Here is a 10,051-nt window from a genome sequence, read left to right on the forward strand (position 1 = left end):
TGAGGTACAGAATAAGTCCATTTAACCTGATTTGTTCTGTGGTTCAACCTTTCTCTCTCCTCTATTAGTATAAGTCAGAGTTTGATATTCCAGTCGATTTAAACAACAGATTAGGTGGAAATGAGTTAAGTGATGGAGGACAATAAGTTTTTACATTACTAGAGTATATCAAATGTGATAAAACCTTAGCATACTTGAACGAAAACAATTCTCAGTAGCAGTAACAATTGACAAACAACAGGTGGTGGGGGAGGTAGCTATTGACTTCTCATACCTACCAATCCTTGAAAATAGGATTCAGTGACAAGCCGTCTACGTGTCCAGAGTAACACTGTTCTCTTTTATAACTTGTTAAATACTATTCTACTTGTTAAACAAATTTCAACAATTTAGAAGAATTTGCTAAAAACAGCTAATATACTTTGAAATTACATTCCTCGATGAAAAGCTGCCATATATATTTTCGTATATACACTACCATTTCGTGATTGCAAAACAAAAATGTTGCAAAAATGCCACATTCACCAAAAACAAGCCCTGTGAATTGATAAATATAGCTCCCAAAATGTAAATAAACCACCTGTTCCTTCAAAATTTACTTAATCGTGTGCAGGCAGCACAGCTCTACAGCACCATCTGGATTCAGATTAGTGCATGCTCACTTGCCTGTAATATAATACGGCTCATAGGGTCCATGTCCCCCAGGGTACTGCCGGAACGTACCCTGGTCACTTTTTGATATGGTTAGGGTTAGGATTAGGGTTAGGGTTAGTGTTCGGGTTCGGGTTCGGGTTAGGGCTAGGGAGTAGACGTAGGCGACTCCCTAGACTCGTTAGTGGAGTAGGCGAGGTACGGTCCGGCATATTAGATAGTACCAGGGTACGTTCCGGCAGTACCCCGGGGGACATAGACCCTATCAGCTATAATACGTTATGCAACAATGACATAAAACTGTTTTTTTAAATCTCATGGCAAAGTAGAACATTTAGAAAATACTAAACTTTAATCAAACTGACTTTCGTTAATAGAATTTGGCTTATTTACGTACTATTTTGTATTCCCACCTATATGTATTCCACAGATATATATACACAGAGAAGTCAGGAATCTGGAGTCGATCTGTGAATATTACTCTGCACAAACGTGAGGGGGCTTTTCCTGATGTAAACATTGAAACTCAATGCAGCTTTTGTGTTGAGTTTATCTTGTCAAAATATTTTTATGCACAAAATTCTTTCATAGAATACTACTTTGATTAGATACACAGACAGATTTCAGATGAAAGCAAACTCCGGTGTACATGCAGTATACTGCACAGGCACTTGGACCGTTTTAACAATAAAATTATTGTAAATAAACAAAAATTGTATTTACAACCAAAGTCTCAACGTTTATGCATTCTCTAATGACTAATATTCAATGTAAATGCCGTTTAAATGCTCCTACGTGACACACTAAATAGCGCACTAGTTAGCACCACTCAGACTCTCCACAAACTCATAAAAAGATAGAGCAGGTGGTAAAGCTGAGCACCAAATTCACATAACGCTCGCTTCGTTTCACATCATCACAACAATAATACACAACCAACCACCTCTATATTCGCATCTATGTGTAGCCGAATGTTCACTTGTTCGAATTATCACTTTTACCATATGCTACAACATACTTTATCAAGAGATATCTAGTAAAATCTTGCAGAAAACTCCCACTCTATGGCAATGTAAATAGAAGCAAGTGCCTGTTTATTATTCGAAACTCCCTAACAACACTACTCGACTGTTTGGCCAACGAATATAGTCATGTGGGTGACGTCACCGACATTGCTGCGTAAATCATGCCAGCTTAATTGGCTTAGAAATGAGTAGCAGCGCTTGTCATGGAGCTCGGAAGCAGGGAGCGCTTGAACCCAGAGTGTAAGGCATTGTCATTTCTCATGTGTACACAAGCAGTTGCATGCTCCCATTTACATTGCCATCGAGTGGGAGTTTTCTGCAGGAATTTACTAGATTTCTATCATAACCTCATAAAGAGTAGTCGTCAAAGTCCAAGGGATTATATCGAAGATGGAAAGAGACAAAGTTGATAAAATAAAAAGATTAACACTGCGAATCATAGGAGATTTTTTTTTGTTGCAATTACCAGAGGGAGGAAGATAATTCCAATATGGAATGTCAAAAAAAAGAAGCTTAAAGGAACAGTAGCCTCTAGGTTCTAGGGTTATTTTCAGCTAATTTAGGTTATAATTGACATAAAAAGTTTCATGGTTCAATCACCATTAGAAATATTTTTTTTAAATGTTTTAAAACTAACGACTACAGTTGATTACAACACGACGTGGCGCCACTCAAACGCCACGATCTGATAAGTTGCACAAAACCACTTTCCAGCCAAGGGCTACAGACCGAGGGTGTTTCTTATTCATTTCATATTTTAGCAAAAGGATTGTAATATCTTATAAACGACATATAGTTTCAGTTATAATATGGATAAATTTGCCCTAAAATGAATATCGTTCGGTTAAATAGCATTTAGGTATAAATATAATTGCACTTTTGTGATTAGCCCTCGGTCATTTACCTGCAAAATAAAAATGCAACTTTTTCAGGGTGGCAGCACGGTTGCGGGTTTCATGGCGCCGTTCAAATTTCGTAGCGTTGATGTGTAAATAATTAATTAAGTATCTGGTGACAAATACATGTGGGTATAGACGATTTGTTATACAGTAAGTACAGTTGTATGCAGTAAAATCCTAGAGGCTACTGTCCCTTTAACTTAAAGGGATCCTTTGAAAATGGGTAGATTATCTTCTATCCAAGTGTAAGGGTGATAATTTGAAGGAGTGAACATTCAGCTATGCATAGATACACGAATGCGGGCGTTTGTTTGTATATTTTTGCAGTGTTAGTCTGAAATAAAGCGATCGTTGTGCGAATTTGGCGCTCAGCCTTTCTTCTGCTCTATCTTTCTGTAGACTAAAAATTGCGTGTTGCAGAAGAGCATCTGAACTACATTTATGGAAAACTCTTAACGATAATAGGCAAGAGTAAATAGATTAATATCAAGACTGGAACTGGTAGTATACACATTTCGCGTTTATTTACTATCACTAACTAATCATTATACTGTATCTGTGTGTTCCAGGTAGCAGTCATCCTTTATGTTAAATAAACCAAGGAAGATGGTATCCATTTAATCACTATCAGTAGGCCTATCATATTGTATCAATCATTTTATTATTGAAATGGTGCCTGTTGATATGAGTGACAATGCGTACGGCATCCCAGCGTATAGCTGATAGGGTCTATGTCCCCCAGGGTACTGCCAGAACGTACCCTGGTACTAAATACTATCTAAAAATTATATTATGCCGGACCGTACCTCGCCTACTCCACTAACGAGTCTAGGGAGGGGGGGTATACTTTGGCTGATAGCGTCTATGTCCCCCGGCCCTGGGTACTGCGGAACGGTGCAAATCCACTTTAGGCACCTTAGGTATCACGAAGTGATGCACAGATTTCTGTGTATCATCAACTGATGCACAGATTTCTGTGTATCATCAACTGATGCACAGACTTTCCGTATATCAAGGAATGATGCAAAAACCCTAACCCTAAGTCATAAAGTATAACCTTAGGCTTATGTATCACGAAGTGTGTTAGGGTTATGGCAAGGGTTTTTGCATCATTCCTTGATATACGGAAAGTCTGTGCATCAGTTGATGATACACATAAATCTGTGCATCACTTCGTGATACCTAAGGTGCCTAAAGTGGATTTGCACCGTTCCGCAGTACCCAGGGCCGGGGGACATAGACCCTGTGGGCCTATCAGCCAAAGTATACGGGAGCTCCATTTCTAGTGATTAATTATCATAATCTGCACTTCTAACAGTTTCGTATAATAAAACTTTAATTTCAATTTGTTTAATAATATTATTATTAATATTAATTATTTATGTCTTATTTGCTGTATGCTAACCTGGTGGCACAATATCGTGTTGTGCAGAAGGTGTTGATAATAATCAAGTCTCACTCCCGAATTGCTTCTGCTTCTCATGATCGCGGTTTGTGATCTTGGCTGTCACAGAAATTCGTTTAGGGGTGAACAGAAGTACGTTATCGTGCCACAGAGATTGTTGAAAGTAACAAGTAACCTACTAACACACTGTTACTAACACTACGCCCATCTTGGACGGTTTCTGGTGACCTCTCGATGACTGTCTACGACCGGTCGCCAGTGGTGTACTGATTTATATAGAATGTACCCGGTAACTACTGAAGTTACGCGTAAAAAAGTTAAAACTAAAAAGACTTAATGAGCGGCTAAAACTGGTAAACATTTTAATATATAATTAATTTTAATATTATTATTTTATTATCCAGCAAATATATTATTTCATATATAATTGATATTTTTTACGAGTGAATATTTTGTAAAATTGCGTTGATTGCGTAGCTGTTGTGAATCACAAACTGACTTTCCCGTGACCATCGTTCCCATCATCATTACGTCGGAGTTTGTGAACTTCAAGTCGTGAAAGGTAACTAATTTACCCGAGGATCTTAATAAATGGTCGTGCCTTGCGTATCAAATGGTTTTTAGCTCATCTGACATAGTCAGATGCAGCTTGTAGAATCGCATGATCGTCCGTGCGAGCGTCCGTCCTTGCGTCCGTCAACAGTTGTGGCACAAATCTTAACCGCTCGACGTACGGTCACGATATTCGGGACGTTGGGGGAATCGTCAAAACGAGTTGGGATGTCGAAGCTGGGGTCAAGGTCAAAGGTCAAGAGATGTAAAAGAAGGGCGAACATTCACTCCTTAACTTAAGGTATTAGGAGAAATGCGGAATTGCGGCACAAATCTAAACGGCTCGTGATAGTCGGTGTATAGGCATCATCGATCATGTAGGAAAAAGCCATCGACTGTGCCGAAATTGAGGTCACACATCAAAGGTCAATGGGCATAGGGCAGATTTTAGACATTTTCTGAGGACATGGTCTGATGAGTGATGGAGCGATTGAAAAACTTTTTTGTTTCAGCGGTGACTAGCATTTTTATGGCTTTATTGAAAGGACCATGAAATGTACCTTCTGCTGACATGCGAAGAGTAAAGTGTCGGATAACCTTCTGACCCTCAAGAGGAGGGTTAAACATGGATTTGTTTACTGTCTGTTAGAAAGAATTTGACTGCCGGGTTTGCTAGTAGGAATCTATACATGCCTGGATGTATGAGGCTACAATGTCACAGTGAAATTTCAAAAGCTAAATTTGGTTGAAGAATGTTATATGCTCCTTAAATCGTATAATTTCTATTTGGCATTCTGTACTGTCAGTATGTTACATGTAAACGTATTGCCACTGCCAGTGCATGTGGTGGTGGTACTGTGTAGTTTTTGCCTGCGTTAATTGGTTACAGGTGACAGCTCTCTATTGCAGCCTGTAGCGCTTTCGTAGGTAAATGGATGAGTGCTTACCTATTCTCGTCTTGCAAATAGTTGTTGCTACTACGTACGATGGGAGCTTCCATCTTTAATCTGAAGACACTTAACGTACGCGCCATCTCGTGGCAACTTTCATAACATGACCCAACGAACATTCCTTGAGAAGGTTCCTGATACTATCCTGTGCATTCCACTGTTTCGGGTTATGTGAACACATTTGGGACTAACAGGGTTTACTAGAATCCACCACTCCACCACAGAGTAACCGCAGTAGACGTTAGGATGAGGCGCTGTCGCTCCGCGGCACTTGTTATAGTACTATATAGTAGTAAAACGCTTTGGCATTAAGAAAATTTTTGTTTTTCCAATTGCACGACCGTCACGGTCAATGTCATGATCTTATCTTCGAGTTCTTACCGCTGTGGCCTGTGTAGCCCGACCAGGCGGCCCAAGGATAGAGAACATGGGTCCCAATAAAACCAATGTGCCTAACCCTAACCCTAACCCTAATTCTAACCAGCGAAAAAAATACACGGGAGCGGCGAGCGATTTCGCTCCCGTCAGCTTTCAAAGCGCTCTGGTAACAACAATTACGAGAGCGAAAATTTTGGAAGATACGACGAAAAAAATCGCTCCGGTGCCGCCCTGCAGCGTTCGAAATTAGTCGACATTCGGAGGGCCACCAAGTTTTTGCTCGGCCACCATCTGCTACGAAACTGTCGCGTCCTCCTGACTGGCACTTTTTCCCCTCATGATTACGCTGAAATACTACGCGTTTATCGCAACGGCCTTAGACAACTTATAAACGGAGAGCGCATAAAGGCCTATTTACCACGATGGCGTCGTAGACGTACGTCCAGACTTATCCGATTTGCACGTACGCTCTAGGAGCGCAACGGTGAATCTGTTTACACGGTAAGTTTTGGACGTACGTCCAGGACTGAGAACAATATATACATGCATTTGTGTGTTGTGTGTGTGTGGTGTGTGTGTGTGTGTGTGTGTGTGTGTGTGTGCGTGCGTGCCGTGCGTGCGTGCGTGCGCTTGGCGCCGTTGCGCGCTCGTGCGCGTCGCGGCGCGTCGCGTGGTGGGCGTGTGCGCGTACGCCACCACACACTCAGGCAGACGCGCACGCACATCGCTGTGTGTGTGTCGCTGTGTGCGTGTGCGTGTGTGCGTCGTGCGGTGCGTGCCGTGCGTGCGTACGCCACTTAACGAGAGAGCGCGTGCTGCTGCCGACATTTTACAGTGGCTGTGTCCATGCACACACACACACACACACACACACACACACACACACACACACACACACACCTGCGGCGCTGCGCGCACACACACACACACACACACACACACACACACACACGCGCGCGCGTGCACACACAGAAACACACACACACAGACAGACACACACGCACGCACACACACACGCAGACGGCGCCACCCACACACACACACACTCCGCGCCCGCACACACACGCCACACACGCACGCACCACACACGCACACGCACACGCACGGCGCGCTCCGCGCCACACAGACACACACACACAGACACACACACACACACACGCGCGCACGCCGCGCGCACAACACACACACACACACACACACACACACACACACATACACACACACACGCGCGCACACGCACACACACGCACCCACACACGCACACACGCACACACACACACGCACACACACACGGCACACTACTTTTATGGTAGTTGTGGACATCCCATAGTAATGATTCATCTCGATACAACATTTTTCATCGCGAAGAGACGCTGACCCAACTCGCTGACCCAAGCACGTGACCCAATCTCGCCCACCTGATTGTCGGTTCTTGCGGTCCTGCGTTACGATGTCGGATGAATTTTAGAACATGCGTCCTGTGCATCCGATATTGCGCCAACGGTCATAAAATCCGTGTCGTACCGCATAGTTTACACGGTGCGTTTTGGACGTATGCGTCTGACGTACGTCTAGAACGTACGCTCCAAAACGCATCGTGTAAATAGGCCTTAATAGGACCCGTTCCTCAACGTAGACGGGGTATCCAAAACGCTAGAGCTGCATGAACTCCCTAAACGCATGATTCGCCACGACGCAACAAAAACTCGCGACAGTTTAAGAACCGCATTGCGCGCATCGCCCGCATGTAGAGGCAGCCAGTGTTTTTTATGATCGCATAACAATAAGTTTTTTATATCGCAGGGTTACGTGGGGGAGTGAGGGCGATGACCAGTGACACCTGACACGCACGTAATCAAGCTGTTAACTGAATTCGTCACTTTTCTTTAACGTAGAAAGTGACTGTTTTTATTCAGTTAGAATACTAGAAGCAATGTGAACCTGTATATATATACTTAAAGATTCTAGGCACTTGTAACTTTGTGGATGTGCGGGCAGCATTGATAGATCTATGCATGGGGGTACTGTGGACTGGGAGGAGAAAAACGACAAAGTAAAACCTTACCCAGAAGCTCCCCGGACATTCCTAGAGATTGAAACATTATTTGACCAACTCTAATTAAGTTACATGTATGCTGTTTTTAAATGCACATGGTTATCTTTATAATACTATTTTTGTTACTCACTGCTAGTAAATATAAGCGGAACACCAAATTTTGTGCAGGTCACCAACTTTCTGAACAATGTTTTTTTTATTGAATGGCTAGACATAATGAGATATTTTCTGTTTCCACCCGTCCCTTGCATTGTTTGCACAGACACTAAGCCTGCCTTGGCTGCGACGAAAGGATGTTGTGAATTGAAAAAAACGTATGCCGAATGGAGACAATCAGTGTACACAACATGCATGCAGCAACATGTAAACCCGGCCTCCGTGATTTTGTCACCATTATGAATGATTGTTGACCTCGTCGATTTCGCCAAAGCATAATCTTGACTTTCGTTTGGGAAACACCTTTACGATAATTAGACACAATTTCTGGGTTGTAAGACATTATTAGAGTCAGTGCATCAAAATGATGAAAATTTTAACAAAATCATGCTATGAAAAATTAGCTCTGGCCAAGCCTAAAATAGCTCCCGTAAAAAAAATTACGAGAGCTGATTTTTCATACAAAATCAAAAAAGAGCTCTCGTAAAAAAAAAGTTATTTTTAGGCTGATTCTAACCCTAACCCTAACCCAAACCCTAACCATAACCCTAACCTATTATATTGATATAATATTATATTCATATTGATGTAAATGACATTGGTTTTATTGGGACCCATGTTCTCTATCCTTGAATCGACCAGGCCGTGCGATGGATTGTCTATATTCTAACCCTAGCAATACCGTTTCTTGGAGCTATGGCCTGTGCAGTGTCACGAAATTGCCTAAGTTAATTGGGCGCTAGTCTAGTCTCTAGATTAGAAGACATGACAGACCCATTGTGTATTGTATTATATGGACACTCTTTGTATTGTATTCTTGTGTTGTATATATATATATTATATAATATAAAATAATATATCATGTGTGCGTGTGTCACTGTGTGTGTGATATATTAATTATTATATTGGCTACGCGACCGGTTTCGGACAAGGAGCTGCTAGGCTATGCGTCCGAACATCCATCTCACACAGTGATCTTGCGACACGTACACGCATGATTGCGCAACGGGACGCTCTGCTGATTGCTGAGTGTGTGTGTGCGTGAGAGAGAGAGAGAGGCACTTTTTCCCCTCATATTACGCTGAAATACTACGGTTATCGCAACGGCAGTTTAGACAAACTTATAAACGGGAGCGCATAATACGACCCAGTCCTCAACGTAGCCGGGGTTTCCAAAACGTCTAGAGCTGCATGAACTCCCTAAACGCATGATTCGCCACACGAACAAAAACTCGCGACAGTTTAAGAAACCGATTGCGGCATCGCCCGGCATGTAGGGCAGCCCAGTGTTTTTATGATCGCATAACAATAAGTTTTTATATCGCAGGGGTTACTGTGGGGAGTGAGGGCATGACCAGTGACACCTGACACGCACGTAATCAAAGCTGTTAACTGAATTCGTCACTTTTCTTAACGTAGAAAGTGGACTGTTTTTATTCAGTTAGATATCTAGAAGCAATGTGAACTGTATATACTTAAAGATTCTAGGCACTTGTAACTTTGTGGATGTGCGGCAGCATTGATAGATCTATGCATGGGGGTACTGTGGACTGGGGAGGAGAAAAACGAAAGTAAAACCTTACCCAGAAGCTCCCCCGACATTCCTAGAGATTGAAACATTATTTGACCAACTCTAATTAAGTTACATGTATGCTGTTTTAATGCCAATGGTTATCTTTATATACTATTTTGTTACTCACTGCTAGTAAATAAGCAGAACACCAAATTTTTGTGCAGGTCCACCAACTTTCTGAACACTGTTTTTTTTATTGAATGGCTAGACATAATGAGATTTTTCTGTTTCCACCCGTCCCTTGCATTGTTTTGCACAGACATAAGCTGCCTTGCTGTGACGAGATTTGAATGAAAAAAACGATGCGAATGAGACAATCAGTGTACACAACATGCATGCAGCAACATGTAAACCCGGCCTCCGTGATTTTGTCACCATTATGAATGATTGTTGACCTCGTCGATTT

At 42.2% G+C, this 10,051-nt stretch overlaps 2 protein-coding genes across 6 annotated transcripts in view; one reads left to right on the forward strand and one right to left on the reverse strand.

The window, feature by feature from the left end:
* The window catches only part of LOC106820750 (probable phosphorylase b kinase regulatory subunit alpha), a 28,912-nt gene extending 24,704 nt beyond the window's left edge, over positions 1-4,208 (reverse strand). For all 5 annotated transcript variants that reach the window (XM_014825295.1, XM_014825297.1, XM_014825296.1 and 2 more), the window contains exon 1: positions 3,981-4,208. In XM_014825295.1, the coding sequence (XP_014680781.1) occupies positions 3,981-4,058 (78 nt within the window). In that variant the 5' untranslated portion in view covers positions 4,059-4,208. The remainder of the gene's footprint in view (positions 1-3,980) is intronic.
* Positions 4,209-4,482: 274 nt separating this feature from the next.
* LOC106820745 (cytochrome b-c1 complex subunit 8-like) overlaps positions 4,483-10,051 on the forward strand; it is an 8,517-nt gene continuing 2,948 nt past the window's right edge. Inside the window, exon 1 of the mRNA XM_014825288.1 lies at positions 4,483-4,542. The gene's annotated coding sequence lies outside the window, so the exon portion shown is untranslated. The remainder of the gene's footprint in view (positions 4,543-10,051) is intronic.

This window comes from Priapulus caudatus, unplaced genomic scaffold (assembly GCF_000485595.1).
Source record: "Priapulus caudatus unplaced genomic scaffold, Priapulus_caudatus-5.0.1 Scaffold45, whole genome shotgun sequence".
Taxonomy (NCBI): Eukaryota; Metazoa; Priapulida; class Priapulimorpha; order Priapulimorphida; family Priapulidae; genus Priapulus; species Priapulus caudatus.